The sequence below is a fragment of the Moschus berezovskii genome, chromosome 20, assembly GCF_049115385.1.
Source record: "Moschus berezovskii isolate FMDL1 chromosome 20, NW_MosBer_1.0, whole genome shotgun sequence".
NCBI classification, from domain to species: domain Eukaryota; kingdom Metazoa; phylum Chordata; class Mammalia; order Artiodactyla; family Moschidae; genus Moschus; species Moschus berezovskii.
Window position 1 is genome coordinate 43,264,607 of NC_142479.1, and position 23,849 is coordinate 43,288,455.

The 23,849-nt window shown below is 45.6% G+C and overlaps 1 protein-coding gene across 2 annotated transcripts in view; it reads left to right on the forward strand.

The window, feature by feature from the left end:
* The window catches only part of MYOCD (myocardin), a 52,375-nt gene that overhangs the window by 22,039 nt on the left and 6,487 nt on the right, over positions 1-23,849 (forward strand). The window contains exons 6-12 of one of the 2 annotated variants that reach the window (XM_088828913.1): positions 3,851-3,964; positions 7,910-8,154; positions 9,123-9,276; positions 12,701-13,639; positions 16,595-16,738; positions 18,158-18,286; positions 21,315-21,372. In XM_088828913.1, the coding sequence (XP_088685039.1) occupies positions 3,851-3,964; positions 7,910-8,154; positions 9,123-9,276; positions 12,701-13,639; positions 16,595-16,738; positions 18,158-18,286; positions 21,315-21,372 (1,783 nt within the window). The remainder of the gene's footprint in view (positions 1-3,850; positions 3,965-7,909; positions 8,155-9,122; positions 9,277-12,700; positions 13,640-16,594; positions 16,739-18,157; positions 18,287-21,314; positions 21,373-23,849) is intronic. The other variant, XM_088828914.1, reaches the window with a different exon arrangement.

Consider the following 23,849-nt stretch of genomic DNA (forward strand, 5'->3'; position numbering starts at 1 on the left):
TAGCAAGTTTAGCATAGAGACCCCGGAGATGTCTCTTCACAACACATCGTCCTGTTGCTAATTCTCACCGTGTTCAGTTCAGGGTTCTGTGTGTGAGGGCAGGAGCTTCCAGAAAACACCAAGAGAGACAGTCCCCAGAAATACGTCCTGCTTACATTTTCAGTATCTACTCAGCCAAGTGGATCTCTTTTATCTCCATATTTGCACAAAAGGTAGAAATGAGGCTCCCGAAGATTTGACAGTCAGTTGACAGTCTCCTGGAGAGAAAGGGCCACTGCAGGACCGGTTTCAAAGCTCACAGTCCTTCCTGTGATGGAGTTGCCACTTCAGGATCTGGGGAGCAGGAGCTGGAGGGGCTGGTGGTGGCTGTTCAGTCGCTAAGTCATGTCCAACTCTTTGCTACCCCAAGGACTGCAGCACACCAGACTCCTCTGTCCTCCACTATCTCCAGGAGTTTGCTCAAATCTATGTCCATGGAGTCAGTGATGCTATTTAATTCAGCTCATCCTCTGTTGCCCCCTTCTCCTCCTGCCCTCAATCTTTCCCAGCATCAGAATCTTTTCCAAGGAGTTGGCTCTTCACATCAGGTGACCAAGTATTAGAGCTTCATCTTCAGCATCAGTCCTTCCAATGGCTATTCAGGGTTGATTTCCTTTAGGATTGACTGGTTTGACCTCCTTGCAGTCCAAGGGACTCTTAAGAGTCTTCTCTAGCACCACAATGGGAAAGCATTGATTCTTTGGTGCTCAGTCTTCTTTATGGTCCAAGTCTCACTTCCGTACTTGACTACTGGAAAAACTGATTGGCTAAAAAGCAGGGGCCCCAAGCTGCTCCTGCCTTTAGCAGGCGTCCACACGCCAGATCCTGCAAGGGCTGCCTCCAGCCCCAGCCCAAACATAGCACTCCCCTCTTTCTGGACACATCTACAAACTGTCCAGACATATTAAATATATTCTGCAAATACTATTAAAAGCACATTTATAAAGAGCAGGATGATAGCTGTCAACAGCTACTGCCATGATTAAGCACCAGCTGTGTATCAGGGCCAGTGGTAGGCACCTTGCAGGCGTTTTCTATCAGATGTTACAGAGAAGGAAATGAGTTGGTGAGGCTGAGTAGCTGTGTGGCCCTGGGAGCACCACATACCACCCTCCCTCCATCTCTGGAGCATCCCCTCTAGAAGCCACATCCAGTCTTGATGGCACTCCCCTCTGCCTGGCAGGATGGTATTCCTGGAGCCCCCAGAGAAGATGAGTGTGAGCGTCCGCACAGGAGGAGGGAGAGGAGGGATCACACTCGTGTGACAGTGAGATGTGAATCTTCCACCACATTCCGACTCTGGAGAGAACCCTCCACCCTCAGCCCCTTCCCTTCAGGAAGACCTCACTCCTCTTGGCCTCACAGGAATTGTTCAGTGACTTGAAATCAGATCCTATATATATATATATATATATATGCACACACACATATTGCCTATTTTTATTATTTTTTATATTATTTTATATGGGGCTTCCCTGGTAACTCAGCGGTAAAGAACCTGCCTGCCAATGTAGAAGACATAAGTGATGCAGGTTTAATCCCTGGGTCGGGAAGATCCCCTGGAGAAGGAAATGCTAACCTATTCCAGTATTCTTGCCTGGGAAATATCAGGGACAGAGGAGCCTGGTGGGCTACAGTCCATGAGGTCAAAAAAGAGTCACACACAGCTTAACAACTGAGCATGCATTATTTTATATATTTTAATTATATATAGATATCTTATATCTTATTTTTATTACATATAGATATTTTATATGTGTGTGCACTTTTAATTTTTAAATTGAGGTATAATTGACATATAACATTGTATTAATTTCAGATGTTCATCACAACTGTTTGATACCATATATGTCGTGAAATACACAATGTATACAGTATATACAATATCAGCTGTAGGACATAATTGTTGGATATTATATCTACTGTATATATTGTGAAACATAACATATACATGTGATGCATATGTGTATATGTTACATGTGATGTAACATATACATGTGATACATGTGTGAATTATGTGTGTATTTCACAGTATATATGATAGATACAATATATTATCGTGTATATTGTGAAATGATCACCAGGATAATTCTAGTTAGCATCTACATATATAGTTACAAATTTTCTTTCTAGTGACGAGAGTCTTTAAGATCTACTCTCTTAGGAACTTTCAGAGACCATGCAGTCTTGTTAACTACGGTCACCATCCTGCCATCCTGAACATAACACCCCCCAGGACTTATTTATCATATGTGTGTGTGTGTTAGTAGCTCAATCTGTCCAACTCTTTGCAACCCCATGGACTCTAGCCTGCCAGGCTCCTCAGTCCATGGAATGCTCCAGGCAAGAATACTGGAGTGGGTTGCCATTTCCTTTCCCAGAGGGTCTTCCCTACCCAGGGATTGAACCTGTTTCTCCTACATTAAAGACAGATTCTTTACTGCTGAGCCACTAGGGAAGCCCAATTTATTGTATAGCTGGATGTTTGTACTTTTTAAACCCATATTAGTTGAAACCATTTTTATACTGTAAAGCTTGCAGGGATCAGAGACAGTTTCAGGAGTTACTTACCATGACCCTCTTTCCTGAAACTGCACTGTGATCGGTCATCGTCAGGCCCTTCTTCACTCCATCAGAACAAATTCAAGGCTGCCAGGAGGAAATGTGGAACGAGAGGGAGACAGAAGACAGAAAAAGCAGAACCAAAAGGGCTGCATGTTTGTTGTGCAAGAGTTTATAATCAAAGCATTCTTTCTTCCCTGCATCCCGAGCTTCTTTGCAGCCCAGCGTCTTTGATAACATCAAACAGTACATCAGGCCATTTGTATTCGTATTGCTCTGATAGTAAATTCTTCAGCTTCTGATTTAAAGATGGTTTGGGGAGAAGGCACACGCTTTTCTTTCTCACCCTTGAAGTGGGGAAGAAGGGAATGAGCACTGAGCAATGTCAGGGAAAATGCAAAAATCATTTTACATCAGTTAATCCAGCAGCCTCATTTGAGAGATGAGGGCATGGGCTCTGAGAGAAAAGGATGCTACAGAGTTTTGACACGTGCTCAGGCAAAGACTGGGCAGCTCAAGGGCCTTTTCCCAAAGTTGTGACATGGGATTGTGGGAGAGGAAGAGGATTCTGCGTTCATTTCAGCATCCTCTGCATGTGGGAACATGCCTCTCATTAGGGTTTTCCTGATGCTGCACACTCACACACACATATTTATATACGCAGACATACACACAGACACACAGGTATGCACACACAGACACACATGCAAAGGAATGTACATATATACACATATGCACACATACATTACAGAGACATATACGCAGATACAGAGACACGCATACACACACATACCTACACACTTTCCTTCCATCTGCCAGTCCCCTTCTCATCTAACCTTTTCGTTGTCCTAACTTTCCCCCAAAGTTCCTCCACTCATTCCTCCCGCTTCCTCTCTTTTTCAATCCCACTGTCAATTCCAACATGTAGACCTCACTGCGAGTAGGTGGATCCCGCCCACAGGGTGACCAGATGTCCCAGTTCGCCTAGCCCAAACCAGTTCTACACCTGTTGGATGGAATGATTATTTATCATGCCTGCTTTCTCTCTTAAAAAGGGTCCTCAGTTGGTTGACAAATTATGTACTTGACTCCCCACCCCCGGGGACAGAGTCTGAGGTTTTGCTCAGATAAGAAGCTGGGATTAACACAGCAGACCTGGGGGGTGAGGGTGGGAGCCTCGACTGCAACATTTCCACATCACACAGTTTCTACTCCTGCATCCTAATCAGGCTCAAATTTGGATTTCCAGGATCCAGAAAATGAGAGGAGTGACTCAGCCCCACAACCCGGCAACCAGCCAGACCTGGGCAAGCAGGGGCTTGGCTCCCTGGGCACCCCCATCCCTGTGCACACAGCCGTAAAGGTAGGATGGGCCAGCCTACACGCCCGCCCGATCATGCAGTTCACAGGGCCATTGCGGGGCAGGGCGTGCTGAGTTAGGTCTGGCAACGGGGAGAGTCATGTGGACCGATGGATGGATTCAGTCCACTGGGAGCGTCGCCAGACAGGGATTGAGAAGTGGGCTATCAGTGTACGTGGACCAAGACACTCTTGCCCATCAGGGGTCTCCCCACAGAAGAGAAGCGTCTGTGGCTCCTTTCTTTGGGCTCACAGTTCAGCCACCGGGTTCCTGACTTGAAAGCCTTCGGTAGCTTAGCCTAGAGACAGACACTTACTGCAATGCACACAGGATTTACGTGCGCCATAACACAGGTATAGGACAATGGTTTTTACACAAGGGAGGCCAGCCTGAAGGCCTTGCCTAACCCTAACCCTAACCCTAATTTGTTTTCTAATTTGTAAAACCTCTGTCATTCAAGCCAGTCTCCCTGTAGACATAAAGATGAAGGGAGGGCTTACATTCGCAGGAGACACAGAATAAGCAGGATCGCATAGTTTGGGTTTAATTTCCTCAGCATTATATCTAACAGTTCACAGAGTACTTTCTCTTCAGTTAACTGGTAGTCATTTGACTTTTTTCATAATATTTTATCCCAAATAACTTCTCATTGACTTGGGGGGCATGTTAATATTTTCTCAGCTCTAAAGCTGGCACTTAATGCTGAGATGATTCTTAAAACATACTTTTAAAAGCTTGTAAATTGAGTAAGAATCAGTGTTAAAGTAATGGCCCTGCCACCCCCTAAACTGCATATACACAAAAGTGGTTTTCTTTTTTTTAAATTTTATTTGTTTGTTTGTGGCTGTGCTGGTCTTCATTGCTGCATGGGCTTTTCTCTAGTTGCGGAGAGTGGGAACTAGTCTAGTCGCAGTGCGTGGGTTTCTTGTTGTGGTGGCTTCTCTTATTGCAGAGCACGGGCTCTAGGGTGCTCAGGCTTCAATAGCTGTGACTCACAGGCTCTAGAGCACAGGCTCAATAGCTGTGGCCCTTGGGCTTAGTTGCTGTGGGATTTTCCTGGATCAGGGATCGAACCCGTGTTTCCTGCACTGGCAGGCAGATTATTTACCACGGAGCCACCAGGGAAGCCCACGAAACTAGTTTTCATGTTCTGAATGGATGATAGGCATTTCTGATTCCCAGGAAAGCTCCCCAGACTGCAGTGGCTTAAACCCAGCCTACAATCCACTCTTCCCTGGTGGCTCAGCTGGTAAAGAATCCACCTGCCAATGCAGGAGACACAGGAGACCTAGGTTCAATCCCTGGGTTGGGAAGATCCCCTGGAGAAGGGAACCCACTCCAGTATTCTGACCTGGAGAATTTCATGGACTTGTGCATGGAGTTGCAAAGAGCAACTTTCACTTCACAATCCACTCAGCTCAACAGCTTTGAAATTATGTGGCTATTGGTGAATTTTGTTCATTATAGGTGGAGGGAGGAGACATATTGACTTGGGAGAATATTTATATTTTAATATTAATATGATTCAGTGATTTCCACCATTGGGAGCAAAGAGAAATTGTATTAATATTTCTACTGAAGTGTTTAAATTTTGCCTCATGCAAAAGAATTGGAAAAGACCCTGAAGATGGGAAAGATTGAAGGCAGGAGGAGAAGGGGACAACAGAGGATGAGATGGTTGGATGGCATCACCGACTCCATAGGCATGAGTTTGAGCAAGCTCCGGGAGTTGGTGATAGATAGGGAAGCCTGGCGTACTGCAGTCCATGGGGTCGCAAAAAGTCAGACGCAACTGAGCAACTGAACTGAACTGAATGCAAATGAGCAGAGCCTTCAGCTTTTTTGTACTAAGAAAGTGTAGTAATTGTCCTGAGAAAGGACAATCAATTTCAGTGAAGAGTCATGTCAAAAATATGCAACTATACAGTTCCAGGTGTGCTTCCCATGTGGCGCTAGTGGTAAAAAAAACAAAAAAAACAAAACCCACCTGCCAATGAAGGAGACATAAGGTTTGCGGGTTTTCTTCCTGGGTTGGAAAGATCCTCTGGAAGAGGGCATGGCAACCCACTTCAATATTCTTGCCTGGAGAATCCCATGGACAGAGAAGCCTGGCAGGCTCCAGCCCACGGGGTTGTATAGAGTCAGACATGACTGAGCAAATGAGCGCAGAACACATAAAAGTTCCAGTGATTCAGAGTTCCGTGGGTTCAGTGGTCTATGCTTCTCACTATCTGGAGAAAATGGTCCGATTTACAATACCTTTTGAATGCTCAGAGTCTCTGTGATAATAAGGCAACAAATAGAGAAGATGACTGAGCCCCTGATTTAGTTGCTTTAGAGGCAAGGCTGCATCTTCCCCCAGACAAGCAGATCCTAGAAGGAGTGGGAGCAGGGCAAAGCTGACTGCAGGAGCTGGGGGAAACTCTCCCAAGAACAGAAGGCTGACTCATTACCTGGAGCACTAACCCCATCGATGAATGAGCAGGGAGGAGGGCCCCTGGCCCATAGGAATCCTTGAGCTAAGTGTACAAGAAGAAGCCTTCCTGAGAAAACACACACAAAAAAGGCTTTGGTGGACGGGCACGCTGAGTCAGAGAAAAGCAAATCCAATAGGTCACCTTCAGATGTGTGTTTTGTGGGTAAAATGGGAAAGCTGCCCGGTGACAACCTGCCTGCTGGCTATTCAGGAGCTCCCTCTTCTGGACACTGCTGGTACCACACCTTCCCCCACCGGTTTGTTCTCAGATTAAGACCCTTCCGTCATCACACCCCTGTTTATTTCAAACACAATCAGGGATTGGAAATGTGTTTTTTTTTTTTTTTTTAACTGACTGAAGTATAGACCTATTGCTTCTCAATCTCTGGAGGTCTTTGGATTTCAGGAACAGGTTATAAATATAATCGTACTAGTCCTTTGAAATCTTATTGTTTCAACAATATATTTTACCATCCTCCCATTGCTTACTGAGATCAAAAGTAGAGACTATTTTACCCAACTTGCAGGTTGGGATCATTGAGATGTGGTAAAGTTGGATAACTATACCATGTTCAAAAATGTGTCTTCACTTCCAGGCCTCTGTCCTTAACTTTTTTCAAGGGTCCAAACCATACACTATGATTGGTAACTTCTAGAAAGGTCTCAGTGGGTGACTTGTCCTTCCTGTAGTCAGTGAAGACTCTTTAGTTCAGAGGGTGTCACTTCTTGATCTTATATCAGTATTTGGTGGGAAGGGGAATTGATTTAGAAGCAACAAGAATCCACCTTTTGGGTTTTTAGAGTCAGCCTTAATTTCATCTTCTTTTATGTTGTTAATCAGTCAGCTCACGAGGAGCTTCACTAAGGATGATGACATGTATACAGACGAAAGAACCTTCTTGGGACCTCCCTGGCGGTGCAATGGTTAGGACTTGCCCTTTCAATGCGGGGAATGTGGGTTTGATCCCTGTTCCGGCAGCAAAGATCCCACATACCTCACGACCAAAAATCCAAAACAGAAACAACAGTGCAACAGATTCAATAAAGACTTTAAAAATGGTCCACATCAAACTTCTGGTTTTTTCCCCCAAAAAAAGAAACCTTCTTATGAATCTAGCCTGAGAACAGAATGTCATCTTCATTAGTCATCAGGTTTAGGTTTCAGGTTAGGAAGCTGGCCTCACTGAAACATAGACTTACCTCTCTCTTCTGGGAAGGAAGCTCCCTGAAGCCACTTCTAAGACTCAAGACTTCCTGCCTAAGGAGTGTCCATCCTTCCTGATGTATTTGCATGGATTTGTTTGTTAGGTATCTTAATATCCAGGGTCTCATTGTGCCTCCTGTCTTTGCTATACTGTATGTCAGGGGTTCAAGGACACCCATCAGATAAAATCTAGAGATAATATTCCTGATGCCAAGCCGTTCCCATCCACCACCTAAAAGCACATGCCATCTCTCCATCCGCTTTGCAGTCCAAGTCCTTGAGCGACAGCAAGAACCGCCACAAAAAGCCCAAGGACCCCAAGCCAAAGGTGAAGAAGCTCAAATACCACCAGTACATCCCCCCGGACCAGAAGGCGGAGAAGTCCCCTCCGCCCATGGATTCTGCCTACGCCCGGCTGCTGCAGCAGCAGCAGCTCTTCCTGCAGCTGCAGATCCTCAGCCAGCAGCAGCAGCACCGCTTCAGCTACCCCGGGCTGCACGCAGCTCCACTCAAGTAAGTCAGGCAAGCTCAGGGGGGTGCGGGTGGGGGGCACCTGGGGATGGAGGCTGGCTGTGGCTTCTCCATCAGAGGACACAGCGAATCCCACACCACACCACGTCCTGGTGGTCGGGTCACCCAGTCTTCCCCACACCACCAGACACCTCTCTGACACCAGCTGGGTGGGGTGGTGGGTCCCGCAGCTCAACTCAGTTCTGATGCCCTCTACCCAGAGATGGTGTTGGATCTCAGTCTCACAGCTAGAGGGCTTAGTCCCCCAAGACTGGCCCCTCGCCCTCTAGACACCGGTCACAAGTCCAAGTTGTCACCTGTCCTTCTGACAGACCAGCTATCGACTGGACGTTCCAATAACCTCTTCCTTGGATTCCAATTAATTTGCTAGAGTTGCTCACAGAACTCAAAGAAATATTTTACTTATTAGTCTACTGGTCTGTTGTAAAAGCACACAGCTCCTCATGGGAACAGCCAGATGGAAGAGAGGCCTGGGGCAAGGTACATGGGAGTCAGGCAGAGTATCCATGTCCCTCCAGATACACCACTCTCCCCAAATCTCCACCTGCTCCACAACCCAGAAGCTCTCCAAACCCCATTCTTTTGGGTTTTTATAGAGGCTTCATTGCATTATTGAGTAGATCATTGGCCGTTGTGAATCAATTCAACCTCCAGCTTTTTCTCTTCCCTAGAGGTCAGGGGTGGGACTGAGAACTCCAACTCTCTAATCACAAGATTCGGTCTCCACGCCACCAGCCTCCAAGTTTAAGTGACTTCCAACAGTCACCTCATTAGGATAACAAAAGACAGCTTTTGTTCTCTTGACTTAGGAAACCCCCAGGGTTTTAGGAGCTGTGCCAGAAACCAGGCTGAAGACCAAATATATACATTTCCTTTTATAAATCACAATGTCATATCCCATACATAAATTTGACTGTATTTTCAGTACCTCTTCTGTGTTTGTTTTACAGGGAACCAAATGAGCAGATGGCCAGAAATCCAAACGCTTCTTCAGCACCGTTGAGCAATACCCCTTTGTCTCCTGCCAAAAACAGCTTTTCTGGACAAACTGGTGTCTCTTCTCTCAAGCCAGGCCCACTCCCATCCAACCTCGATGATCTGAAGGTATAGGGTTTGGCTCTATTTTGGTTTTGTAAAACAAATATTTTTAAAATATTTATGTATTTATTTGGCAGCGCCGGGTCTTGGTTGCCGCATGCAGAATCTTTAGTTGCAGAGTGTGGGATCTAGTTCCCTGACCAGGCTTGGCGCCCAGGTCCCCTGCATTGGGAGCACAGAGTCTTAGACACTGGGCCATCAGGGAAGGCCCTGTTGTTCAGTCACTCAGTAGTGTGCGACCCTTTGTGACCCCATCAACTGTAGCACTCTAGGGTTCCCTGTCCTTCACCAGCTCCCAGAGTTTGCTCAAACTCATGTCTATCAAGTGGGTGATGCCATCCAACCATCATCCTCTGCTGCCCCCTTCTCCTGCCCTCAACCTTTCCCAGCATCAGGATCTTTTCCAATAAGCTGACTCTTCACATCAAGTGGCCAAAAGTGTTAGAGTTTCATCTTCAGCGTCAGTCCTTTCAGTGAATATTCAGGGTTCATTTCCTTTAGGATTGGCTGGTTTGACTTAAAAATTCAATGATTAAAACACCAGTGAATGTATAAAAGAGGTGAATACAAATCTTTCTGCCAAGCAAGCCTACACAGCATAATAGTCTGAAATTTAAAGTAAACTGGACTGAACAAGTATTCATTTTATTTTAGAATATGAGCTGCATTATTTAATAATGTAGTTTAAATTATTCAGTGCCAGAGCAGATTCTAAAAATAAATGTAGAACTCATTAATTTTAAGTAATTCTAGATTAAAACAATAACGAGTTGCCATTTTTCACTTTTTCAAACCAGTGAATATAGAAGAAAATGGTAAGACAACACTAGCCAGGCTAGGGGGCTGAGAGCATGCCTTACTGCTTGTGACACAATCAGCAATTGCAATCCTTTTTAAGATAATTTTTTAAATAACTCTTAAGGTAATATATATTCACTACTGAAATATGATAGTGTATAAAAAAGTATTTTAAAAGACAATTAACTCACAGATTCTATAGTATTTCCTTCTAGCCTTAAAATATTTGTGAACATGTTTGGTTTTAAAATAATTATATAAGTATATGTGAGCATATACTTCTGGCATGCTTTTCTATTTTATTTATCATGGACTTCTTCATAACTTTTAGTATTTCAGTAAGGTTTTTCTTTTTAGTACTGGCATATCATTTCTCCACCTCATTGACCTCTGTCTATTGGACTTTTGCTTCCAAATTTTTGCTATGAAAAGTATAATTCACGTACACATTTAATTTCTCTAATTATCTCCCCAGGCTGAATACACTGGAGTGGAACTCCTGAACCTGAATGCATGATTATTTTTGAAAGCCATGTTACCACATTCCTGTCCTGAATTCTTGTGCCAATCTGTTCCCAGAAGGAGTGTGTTAGGGCATCACTCCTCAAGCCGGCACGTGCCCAGTGGTCCACCTGGGGCTCGTGGTCAAATGCAGATTCTGATTCGATAGGTGTGGCAAGGGCCTGAGAGTCTGCATTTCTGTCATAAGCTCCCAGATGCTGTCTGGTGCTGCTGGGCCCATGGCCACACTCAGAATAGCAAGGTTTAAAAGCTTTTTTTTTTCCTTAACATTTTTATGCAGTTATTTTTGCTGCTACTTCACTGACATGAAGTGTTATTATTCATTTCTTTGTCCATCTGCTGAACACAAAGCTATGTACATATTTATTTCTTGGAATACTAGCTGGTACTCAGATGTTATAGGTCATTTTTCTTTTAATTTTATTAAAAAAATTTTTTTTGATGTGGACCATTTTTCAGGTCTTTATTGAATTTGTTACAATGCTGCTTCTGTTTTATCTTTTGGTGGTTTGGCCACAAGGCATGTGGAATCAGTTCCCCAACCAGGGATCGAACTTGCATTGGAAGGTGAAGTTTTAACCAATGTGTTGCTAGGGAAGTCTCCATTTTTCTTTTAATTTTATCTTTTGTTTGTGAAGGGTTGGATCATGTCCATTACCCAGTTTTAGTTTGGGAGTCAATATTTTCCTTTGGATACACTGAGCTTACTATTATTTTCCCTGCTTTTTATCTTTTTTTTAATGAAATGGCTATTTGGACTTTCTCCTAGTATTTTTGACCTATAGTTTTCAGTTTTGTGGTCAGTATTTTTATTAGTCTCTTAGCTTTGAGGTTCAAAAAGACCTTTTTGTACAAAACATCACAAGAATATCTCCCTATTGATTTCTGGCCGTTGTACTGAATTATTGACACTTAAGTATTTGATACGTTTTCCATTTTGATTACAAAAGTAATATGCTGATGAAGGTTATTTTAGAAATGCAAATAAAGAGAACTGTTGTTAGAATTTTAGCCTATTTTTATCCAGACGTTTTCATCTGCAAGCAGAGGTTTAGATATATATACACGTACACATATTTATAGGCTTCCTGTGGTAAAGAATCCACCTGCCAATGCATGAAACACGGGTTTGATCCCTGGGACAGGAAGATCCCCTGGAGAAGGAAATGGCAATCCACCATGGACAGAGGACCCTGGTGGGCTACAGTCCATGGGGCCGAAAAGAATCAGACACAACTTAGGTGACTAACGCAACAGCAACAAACATTTATGCATATAAATGTGGGGTTAAAATAATTACTTGTGAATCCACATAATAATAAAGGAAGAACCTTGCACCAACAATTGTAAGGCACTACTCCAAGCCCTTTACAAATCCTAAGCCATTTTCATCCCCACAAAAATGTGTAAGAGAGGTCCTGTCACCCCAATTCACAGAGCGATCACTGAGTTGGCGGGAGGCAGCGCCAGGATTTGAACTGATGGCCTCATCTCTGCACCCACTTCTCTCAGTATATGACTGTTATCCAGCCAGTCACTAAAATTAGGACATTCATGGTAATGCAGAACCATGATGCTCAGAGCTTGGTCCTGGCACCGACAGCATCCTCCAGGAACTTGTTTGAGACCCAGATTCTCAGTGCCCAACCCAGACCTGCTGAATCTGGACCCCCATGGGGGGCATGGCTCTGCTCTAATGCTCTTGCCAGGTGTGGGGAAAATGGGGTGAGCAGGGTGCTCACCAAGGGCACAGAGGTCCTGGCATGTCAGGCTGCCCTGTGTTGCCGGTTGAGGGTTGATGTCTAAACCCAGGCAGGTACCAGCTTTCTCATCTGTTAAGTGGGGGCAAGGACCAGGATGGGGGTTGCAAGGCAATAGACCAGATAACACCTGTGGTTCATCTGAGTTGGACATTTCTGTAATCTGAGACCATGAAAACATGGAGTATGATTTTTTTTTCAAATCATTAAAAATGTTCAAGATGATATAAAAATCGGAAACAAATAAGGGGACATGTTAGATTCCATTTGTGACATCTTTAAGCTGCCGTAACAATACTTAAAAAAAAAATTGTCACTAAGCAGCATTAATACCAGTCTGTTTCCTTCAGGTCTCTGAGTTAAGACAACAGCTTCGAATACGAGGTTTGCCCGTGTCCGGTACCAAGACGGCCCTCATGGACCGACTCCGGCCCTTCCAGGACTGCTCTGGGAACCCTGTTCCCAACTTCGGTGACATCACGACTGTCACCTTTCCGGTGACGCCCAGCAACGCGCTGCCCAGTTACCAGTCCTCCCCCTCCACCGGCGCCCTGTCCAACGGCTTCTACCACTTCGGCAGCACTAGCTCCAGCCCCCCGATCTCGCCCGCCTCGTCTGACCTGTCGGTGGCGGGGTCCCTGCCGGACACCTTCAACGACGCCTCCCCATCCTTCGGCCTGCATCCCTCCCCGGTCCCCGCATGTGCTGAGGAAACCCTCATGGGCAGTCTGAACGGCGGCTCCATGCTTCCGGAGCTGGACGGGCTGGACTCGGAGAAGGACAAGATGCTGGTGGAGAAGCAGAAGGTGATCAACGAGCTCACCTGGAAGCTCCAGCAAGAACAGAGGCAGGTGGAGGAGCTGAGGCTGCAGCTTCAGAAGCACAAGAGGAGCGGCTGTCCCGACAAGAAGCCACCACCCTTCCCAGCCGCCCCCATCAAGCAGGAAGACCCTGTGTCCAGCTGTCCTTTCTCATCCCAGCAAACAGTCGTGAAAAGACAGAGCAGCGGCTCGGAGGGCCAGCCGCCACCGCCTCGCGAAGACGCTCAGCTCCTGCCCCTGGGGAGTGCTCACTGTGCAGAGCCCGCGGTTCAGACCAATGTACTGTCTTCCACGTTCCTCAGCCCGCAGTGCTCGCCGCAGCATTCGCCCCTCGAGGCTGTGAAAAGCCCGCAGCACATCAGTTTGCCCCCATCGCCGAACAACCATTACTTCCTTCCCCCACCATCAGGCGCCCAGGGAGAACACAGGGTCTCCTCACCTGCCAGCAGCCAGGTGTGCACTGCACAGGTAAGAACTGGCCCCGTGCTCTTCCTGAAAGTGGGATGTGAATTTGCAACTGCTAAGGAGCTGACCTTGGAATTTTGCATGGGGAGGGTTTGCTAAAAGTCTGATAGTAACTCCTGGGCACCATGATCCATAAAACTTTATAGTCGGACACACTCACTTGCGAGACAAGGATGGCACACTTATTCTGTAAAGAGCTAGATGATAAATGTCTTTTCTTTGTGGAATGTACAGTCTTTGTCACAGCCACTTAGCTCTACCTCTGGAACCCCAAAGCAGCCATAGACAACATGGTAAATGAATGCACATGGCTGTTCCAATAAAACTTTATTTACAAAAACAATCTGGGGTCCAGATTTGGCTCATGGGGCTGTTACCAGGACCCCTTGGTGTCAAACTTCATTATAGGCCAAACTAATTCATCAAGAGGGCCAAAGGGAAAGTTATCAGACCTTACTGTTCTCTCTGAGTAACGGTCTGTAAAGTGCAAATATTTACCTACTGTGTTCTAGTATCTGGGGATTAGTGTTGAGCTAGCCAGACAGAAATTCCTGTTCTCATGGGGAGACAGACAATAAGCAAAAGATCTAAGTAAAGTATTTAATATATTAGAAGATGAAACATCTTACAGAGGTAAAGCAGAGAAGGGAGATGAGAAGTTTAAATGGAAGGGCCAGGGACATTTGAAGGGGGTGAAGGAGAAAACCTTGTAAGTGTTTGGGGTGAAGGTGTTATAAGCAAAGGAAGAACAGCAAGTACCAGGGCCCTGTTCTAGGAGCATGTGTGGAATAGTCCAGGACCAGAAAGAAGTTGGTGTGGCTGAAGCAGAATGAAGGGAGTCATAGGGATGGCTCAGAAGAATATCCGGTTCAAAGACTAGACCAAGGGAAGCATCCAAGACTTCCTCTGTCCATGAAACTGGAGAATTAATAGAGAATTCTAAGTCTCTTCGAGAAAGAAAAGTACAAAGGTTCTGAATTCTGTGTTATTAGGAAGGGAATAGGAAGAAAAGTTAACTGGATCCCTGCCATACGCCAGGTATTAAGGGGCATGTACGGGACTTCCCTTGTGGTCCAGGGGCTAAGACTCCAATGCAGGGGGCCTGGGTTTGATTCCTGGTCAGTGAGCTCAGTCCCACAAGCTGCAACTACAAATCCCCAATGCCACAATGAGCTTTGACGATCTCGTGTGCTAAAACAAAGACCCAGAGCAACAACATCGATCTGTCAGTAAGTCAAAGCATAACAACAAGATGACCTTTAAAACAATCACAGTGTATTTTTTTCAAAAGGGATATGTATGTGAGCAACTCATTAACTGTCAAAACAGCCTTGAGTGAGTGAGTGACGTCGCTCAGTCGTGTCTGACTCTTCGTGACCCCGTGGACTGTAGCCCACCACGCTCCTCCATCCATGGGATTCTCCAGGCGAGAGTACTGGAGTGGGTGCCATTTCCTTCTCCAGAGGATCTTCCCCACCCAGGGGTCGACCCCGGGTCTCCCACATTGTAGGCAGATGCTTTACCGTCTGAGCCACCAGGCAAGTCCTTACGAATTCTAAAACAACCTTACCAATTCCAATTTATTATTCTTCACTATTGAGGAAAATAAGGCCCAGGAAGGTGAAGCCAGTTGCCCAGGGCCACGGCAACCAAGGATTATCTGATACTATTAATAAAACGTGTGCCTCTTTCATGTTGAATAGTCTCTATCCTGGGGGCATGAGGCGGGGTAATGCAAATACATTTTTATGAACCCACCAGAGCAACACATTCACATGAAGGATGCTCACTCCTGAGTCAGCACTCTGGGTGGAGTTGGAATTTAACATGGATTCTCATCCTCATTGACAATTGGTGTCATTGTGGTGTTCTCAACATCAAAGGTAAAAGTAGCTCTGGAGATGGTGGCTCAGAGGTTAAAGCATCTGCCTCCAATGCGGGAGACCCGGGTTCAATCCCTGGGTTGGGAAGATCCCCTGGAGAAGGAAATGGTAACCCACTCCAGTATTCTTGCCTGGAGAATCCCATGGATGGAGAAGCCTGGTAGGCTACAGTCCACGGGGTCGCAAAGAGTCGGACACGACTGAGCGACTGAACGGAACGGAACGGAACGGAGCTCTGGAGATACCTCTGGACCAGAAGATGCTCAAGTGAAGGATATGGATGCTATCAAGAAGAACTACCACTTGTACAGTAATTGCTGGCTTACAAATCACTCTTTGAAGACATGAATGATTCCATGATAAAAAAATGAATAAATAAGAAGATAAAGTGCAATATAAGAGAACATCACTGAGCACCATGATGTTAAGTGTTACACAGAGCCTTAGGAGAGTGGGTGTCGACCGTAAGGGGCTGGAAGAGTCTGGGAGGACTTGCAAAGGGATTGGACCTGAGAAGAGGAGTTGGAAGAGGAGAATCAGGAAAAGGTCATTTTCCATGTGAAAAAAAGCTTAATTAAAACGTACAAGTTATGGCTGGATTAGCAGAATTTAAGCTCACTGAGGGCTTCCCTGGTGGCCCAGTGGTAAAGAATCCACCTATAATACAGGAGAAGTCAGTTTGATCCCTGGGTTGGAAAGATCCCCTGGAGAAGGCCATGGCAACCCACTCCAGTATTCTTGCCTGGAGAATCCCACGCACAGAGGAGTCTGGTGGGCCACAGTCCATAGGGTCATAAAGAATCAGACCTGACTGAAGCAACTGAACATGCACACACGCAAGCCCACAGAGGAAAATGAAGAATGCTTGACTGTGGAGCATTTTGAAGACTCACCCTGGTTAGATGTGGAGACCCTCCGTTGCAGATGGGTGGAAACCATGGAGAGTTTGTGAGCAGGAGGTGAAATGTCCAAAGCTGGATTTGAGACCTTGGTGATGGAATTTAGGGAGGTTTGGAAAGATAAGACACCAAGGGCAGGGATCAGCCATTTCATTTGTCCTTCTTCCTCTCCACAGAACTCAGGGGCACACGAGGGCCACCCTCCAAGCTTCTCTCCCCAGCCTCCCAGCCTTCACCCCGCCTTCTCTGGAGCTGCGGCAGACAGCAGTCATGGTGCCGGGGGCAAACCTTCTCCCAAAAGCCCAGGTGTGCAGCAGAAGGTAGGCGCCGGAGAAAGGTTTATGCTGGGAGCCAGCTTGGCCTCTTCTCTCTGTGTGGCCCCTCTCCTCCCCGTGTTGAGGTTCAAACAGAGAGAAATGACATTCTGGATAGAAACAAGTCTACTTGAAAAGGACAGAAATGGATGTACAGATATAAGTGAGAGTATTCCAAGGCATCATTTCCTGGGTTCATCCCAGAAATTATGACAGGTAAAATGGCCTTGGCAGGTTTGCAAAAGAGCGTGGCGAACAGACCAAGTTCAGTGAAGTTGAAGATAGGAATCAGGAAGCATGGGGAAAAAATTGTGGAGAATGAGAGAAATGATGGATCCTCGGAAATGAATGGAGAGGTTGGAGTCGCCTTGTGAAAGGGAGGAAATGACACATGTCAGCAGGCGGGAGAATCAGAGAGGCAAAATAGACAGGATATGGGGAATGCAAGGAGCGGTGGGAGGTAGTCCAAGAGGAGGCAGACTTTTATGTAGCAGCCTGGATGGGAAGGGGGCTTGGGGGAGAATGGATACATGTATATGTATGGCTGAGTCCCTTCACTTTTCACCTGAAACTATCACAGCACTGTCCATTAATGAGCTATACCCCAATACAAAATAAAATGTTCAAAAAAAAATTAGTCTTAAAAAAAAAATGATGGAAGACATGAGATGACCATGACACAAAAGTGCTGCATGCCACAGGGCAGGGCATGCTTTGGGGATGGAGACTCTGCAATGTCCCGGGTACCCCAACAGAACGCACTCACAGCACACAGGGCTGGCTTATGAAGAGACACTCCAGCAATATCTGCATATACACTCACTTAGGAATGAAATGGGCTTCCCTGGTAGCTCAGATGGTAAAGAATCTGCCATCAATCCGAGAGACCTGGGTTCGATCCCTGGTTTGGCAAGATCCCCTGAAGAAGGGAATGGCTACCCATTCTAATATTCTTGCCTGGGAAATCCCATGGACGGAAGAGCCTGGAGGGCAACAGTCCATGGGGTGCAAAGAGTTGGATATGATTGAGCAACTAACACTCTCACTTAGGAACGACACAGGCTGAGAGATAAATTACTGTGGAAATGCCTGGGTTGATGGAACTCTTTGTGTTGGACTGGACAGACACTTTGCTTCGTTTTCTTTTCTCATCTCGTTTTCTCCCAGCAGACAGGGTGCACTTTCAAGGAAGGGAATGAATTTCTGAGGCTCCCATCCTGAGACGCCTCCAGCGTCGCGTCCACAGTGACATGTCCTGTTGTTGATGTATATCTGTAACATATCTGTGATGTATGTTTAAGCCCCAGATCTTTTTTCCCCTTAATCAATTTTTTCTACAGTTGAGTCCATAGTTTCTAAAACAGGAGCTATATACAATGTCTGATGCTTGGATTGATCGTCTTTCTCTGAATTTTACTCACGCAGATGGCGGGTCTGCACTCTTCTGATAAGGCAGGGCCAAAGTTTCCAATTCCATCCCCAACTTTTTCCAAGTCCACTTCCGCAGTTTCAGAAATAGCCCAGCCGCCATCCTATGAAGATGCAGTGAAGCAGGTAAGCGCACCATTTGATCTTCATGGAAGAACAGACTGACTCAGTGCATGTGGTTTTATATGATGTGGCTTCACGCGTGTAGATTCTGTGGCCTCCCCTGCCGGAACAAGCAGACTGTCCAGATGCTCGCTGTGAAGAAGCATGGTTTGTGTAGAGACGCTGTGTGAGGCCGAGAGAGAAGAGGTTGACTTAGCACCCAAATGCGCAGACTTGGTGCCAGCTGCCACTGCCACAAACACTGGTCAAGAATTCCACTTCTCTTCTGTGAAATGAAGATGATATCTACCGGATAAGGGTTCTAGGTGACATAGCATTGATCGCATTGTCCTGACGCGAGATGCGTACTCAAACGTTAACACATGGGAGTAATTGCCGGGGTAACTGTTTCTAAGGTTCTTCCTAGCTTCAAAGCTCAGCAATCCCAGGGACTGAGGTTCGTGTATGCCTTTGTCCTTCTCATTCCTATCCCCTGGTATCTGTAAACATCAAATGGATTCTTTGTGGTTTCAAAAGAAAAGAAGAGGGCCAGGCAAAGTGGACTTCCACAGACAGAGTCTACTTAACAGATGAGCCCGAGGGGAAGGTGTGTTTACCACAAGTACAAACGGGAGCCACATCCTCAGCACCCAAATGGGAGGCAGATCCAAGTCACTTCATTTCTTATTTTCTTTATTTGGGTCCTTTCTTCTTGGTGAGCCAAAGGTTTGTCGATTTTGTTCACTGTTTGAAAGAACCAGCTCTTGGATTTATTGATTTTTTTTTCTATTGTTAGTTCATCTCTCTCTTATGTAATTCCTCTCTGATCTTTAGTGTCCTTCCTTCTGCTCAGTTTAGGTTTTGTTTGCTCTTTTTCTAATTGTTTTTTTTTTTTTCACCCAGCCCCCTTTCTTAGTTGTTTTTTTTTTTTTTTTGGCCACGCTGCACAGCATGAGAGATCTGATTCCCCAACCAGGGATAGGACCCACACCCTCTTTATTGGGAGTGCAGAGTCTTAACCACTGGACCACCAGGAAAGTCCCTCTAACTGTTTTAGATGATAGGTTAGGTTGTTCATTTAAGATTCTTCTTATTTTATTGAAGAATTTCAGTATCCCTATGAACTACCTCTTAAGAACTGTTTTTGCTGCATCCCATAGATTTTGCATGCTTGTGTTTTTATTGGCATTTGTCTCTCAGTTCAGTCTCTCAGTCGTGTCTGACTCTTTTTGACCCCACGGACTGCAAGATGCCAGGCTTCCCTGTCCATCACCAACTCCCGGAGCTTGCTCAAACTCCTGTCCATCAAGTCGGTGATGCCATCCAACCATGTCATCCTTTGTTGCCCTCTTTTCCTTCTGCCTTCAATCTTTCCCAACATCAGAGTCTTTTCCAATGAGTCAGTTCTTTTCATCAGGTGGCCAAAGTATTGGAGTTTCAGCTTCAGCATCAGTCCTTCCAATGAATATTCAGGACTGATTTCCTTTAGGAGGGATTGGTTGGATCTCCTTGCAGTCCAAGGGACTCTCAAGAGTCTTCTCCAACACCACAGTTCAAAAGCATCAGTTCTTCAGTGCTCAGCTTTCTTTATAGTCTGACTTTTAGACTAAGTCCACCTTTTCTTTGTCTCTAGGTATCTTTTCATTCCCTCTTTGATTTCATCACTGACCAATTCATGTTTTAGTAGCATGTTTTGTAGCCTCCACATAAGCATTTTTTTCCATTGCTTTTTCTCTGATTAATTTCTAGTTTCATGCTGTTGTGATCAGAAAAGATGCTTAATTGTTGAGCTTATTTTGTGTCCTAGCCAAGTCACTTCAAAGTGATAAAAATGGCCATGCTATTTATATATTAAGGTGCCCATCTCCTGGAATGGAAACTTCTCAAACAACTGAATTTACTCTAAATGACTCTGGGCTAGGGATCATTCTTCCTCCTTCCCCCCTTCTCTTGTTGTGTCAGATTGTTTTATTTAGTAATTTTCCTGTCCAAAAATGCATGCTTCCAAAACCTTTAGCCAGTTATGTCTGTATTCACGAAGGCCAAAAGGTAGAACCAACCCAAGTGTTCATTGAAGGATGAATGGATAAATGAAATACGTATTCTATGCATACAATGAATATTGTGCCTGCATGCTAAGTTGCTTCGGTCATTTCTGACTCTGTGCAACCTTATAGACTATACCCTGCTAGCCTCCTCTGTCCATGGGATTCTCCAGGCAAGAATACTAGAGTGGGTTGCCATGCCCTCCTCCAGGGGATCTTCCCCATCTAGGGATTGAACCTAAGTCTCGTATAGTCTCCTGCATTGCCAGGTGGGTTCTTTATCACTCGGGCCACCTGGGAAGCCCCACAATGAATATTACTCAGAATTAATAAGGAAGGAGATTCTGACCCCTGCTGCAACGTGGGTGAACCTTGAAGACATTATACGAAGTAAAATAAGCCAGCCATAAAGGGAAAGACACTGAAAGTGAAAGTGGCTCAGTTGTGTCTGACTCTTCGCGACCTATTCATGGTCTGTACAGTCCATGGAATTTTCCAGAATACTGGAGTGGGTAGCCTATCCCTTCTCCTGCGGACCTTCCTGACCCCGGAATCAAACTGGGGTGTCCTGCATTGCAGGCAGATTCTTTACCAACTGAGCTATTAGGAAAGTCCCAAAGATACTGTATCAGTCCACTTATATGAGATAACTAGAGTCATCAAATCCACAGTGACAGATAACAGAAAAGTGGTGTCCAGGAGCTACAGGGAGGAGGAGATGGGGAGTTAGTGTTTAATGGGGTCAGAGTTTCAGTTTTGCAAGATGAAAAAGTTCCAGAGCTGAACGGTGGTGCCAGTTGCACAACCACGTGAATGAACTTAATGCATTTGCACACTATACTCTGAAATGGGTAAGATGGTAAATTTTTATGTTGTTTGTAGTTTACCACAATTAAAAAAAAAAAAACATGCTAACCAAACCTCTGTCATACTGCTTCCGATGACTTCCTACAGAAGCAGTCGCTACGTTTTAATTTCTCTGTTCTCCTTTGGTTAATTGGCAACAGCAAATGACCCGGAGCCAGCAGATGGACGAACTCCTGGATGTCCTCATTGAAAGTGGAGGTAAGATATCAGGATGCCCTGCCCCTGTGTGCACTCTAGGGTGTGGACTCTTAGGGCCCAGGTCAGATGCTCATTGTGAGTTGGACTAAAGAGCCGTGTCAGGGTGGAGCATCCCTGCCTCTGAGCCTCCTGTCCATGTTTGGAACGGATAAAAGAAGTCCTAGAGGGTGATCCCTCATCACCTTTGTCCCATTGTCCTCAGAAAACTTTTCAGCAATCGTTTTAACAGTTTTCATCTTTCGGCTTGGTCCTTGTTTTCCTAAATGTTTTTCTTGCTAGACCATTCCCCCTACTGTTCTAATCCCAATGTCTCTCTCTTCTTATTATGAGAAGAAGGAAGCAGGTAAAGCAAGTCTACCCAAAATGAATCTCCCACCGATGGGCCTTTCATTTTCCCACACCATTCAAGCAGTGACAGTGATCATTGTGTTCTTTTTTGCCTCCTTTTAAGTCATTCATTTATTTCTTTTTAAACAGTTACATTCAGTTCGTTGTGCCTAAAATTTGAAAGCACACGAGATGACTATGATCGTGTAAGGAGAATGTGTGGGTAAGAAGAAAAGACTCCATATTGGAGCAAGTTGTTGCTGTTTTTCAGTCCCTAAGTCGTGTCCAACTCTTTGCCACCCCATGGACTACAGCACGCCAGGCTTCCTTGTCCTTCACTATCTCTCTGAGTTTGCTCAAACTCATGACCATTGAGTCAGTGATGCCATCCAATCATCTCATCCTCTATCATTCCCTTCTCTTCCTACCTTCAATCTTTCACAGCATCAAGGTCCTTTCCAATGAGTCGGCTCTTTGCATCAGGTGGCTGAAGTACTAGAGCTTCGGCATCAGTCCTTCCAATGAGAATTCAGGGTTGATTTCCTTTAGGATTGGTTTGATCTCCTTGCTGTCCAGAGGACTCTCAAGAGTCTTCTCCAACACCACAGTTCGAAAACATCAATTCTTCAGTGCCGAACGCTTAAGTGACAGCATTGCAAGTTTCAGAGAGAAAGTGGCCAGGCATCCGGCTAGGCCCATCGCTGAAGCAGGCAAAGTCTCCACCTTTAGGGGGTTTGCTCTCTGGCAAGAGAGATGGGCACCATGCAAGGAAACAGGCAGTTCCTCCCTTCTAACAAGAGGGAAGAAGAAAAACGTGGACGCAGATATCTGTATCGTTGTTAAGTTTCATGATGGAAAGATGAGCGGGTTCCTATCAGACACCATCATATTTTGTATTTGAACTTTTTATTTTGTGTTGGGGTATAGCTGATTAACAATGCTGTGAAAGTTTCAAGTGAACAGCAAAGGGACTCAGCCATGGATATACATGTATCCGTTCTCCCCCAAACTCCCCTCCCATCCTGGCTGCCACACAATAACACTGATCAGAGTTCCCTGTGCCATACAGTAGGTCCTTGTTTATTATCCAGTTTAAATATGGCAGTGAAGACACCCTTATGCTTTTAATGAAGTTTGTGGCAAGGTCTGCAAACAGGACCTTGCACTCCTTGTGTGGGAGTGGAGCCTGGGAAATTCCAGGAAAGAAGAACAGTGATGAATGATCACAAGAAACAACAGTAGGACCACCCTCTCCCTGTGCCTGAGTGCATGTGTGCTAAGTCGTTTCAGTCGTGTCTGACTCTTTGCGACCCTATGGACGGTAGCCTGCCAGGCTCCTCCAGGGGACCTTTCCAACCTAGGGATTCAACCTGCTGTCTTTTACATCTCCTGCATCTTTTACATCTTACAATGGAGATGGCCGGTTCTTTACCACTAGCGCCACCTGGGACGACCCCTCCTAGGCAGTATTAAGTGCCACCTATAGGCTTGACATCATGAATTTAAAAATGAACTGGGCAACTTCCCTGTGCAATTTTTTTCTTAAAAGTCCAGCCAATCCTGGAAGGACTTGGAGAAAACAGACGGTCAGATTCATCCAGGTGTGGGGTTTTGCCAAGGGAGCACGGTGATGGAAGGAAAGGGCAGGGGGATTGAGGATGTATGAGAGAGTAATTAGAGTAGTGGATCAAGAGTACAGACTGCACAAGGAAAGGAGCAGAAGCCAGGGAATTGCCTGGTGATCCAGCGCTTGTGATGCCATGCTTCCACTGCAGGGAAGGCAGGTTCCATCTCTGGTTCAGGGAACTAAGATCCGCATGCCGCATGTAGTGGCCCAAATAAATAAAAACCAGAAGAAGCTGATGGACAGTGATAAAATCGTGGAGTCGGTAGACTGGGGTGACTCAAAATGGCTGAGAATTCGTTGTCAGAGGGTCCTTACGAAGTGAACTTGAGGAGTGGGAGGCGATGGATAGGGAGTTGGAAATGGTGGATGAAACGGAACTTTCAGAGAATGCAGCGTTTGGGGCCACAAGGTCCAGGGTGTGTCCAGCAGAGGGGCAATGGCAGCATCACTTGCATTGAGGGGGATGGGGTGTCAGGGAACGGAGAGGCCCCGTGGACAACAAGTCACTTCCGGGATGCTGAAG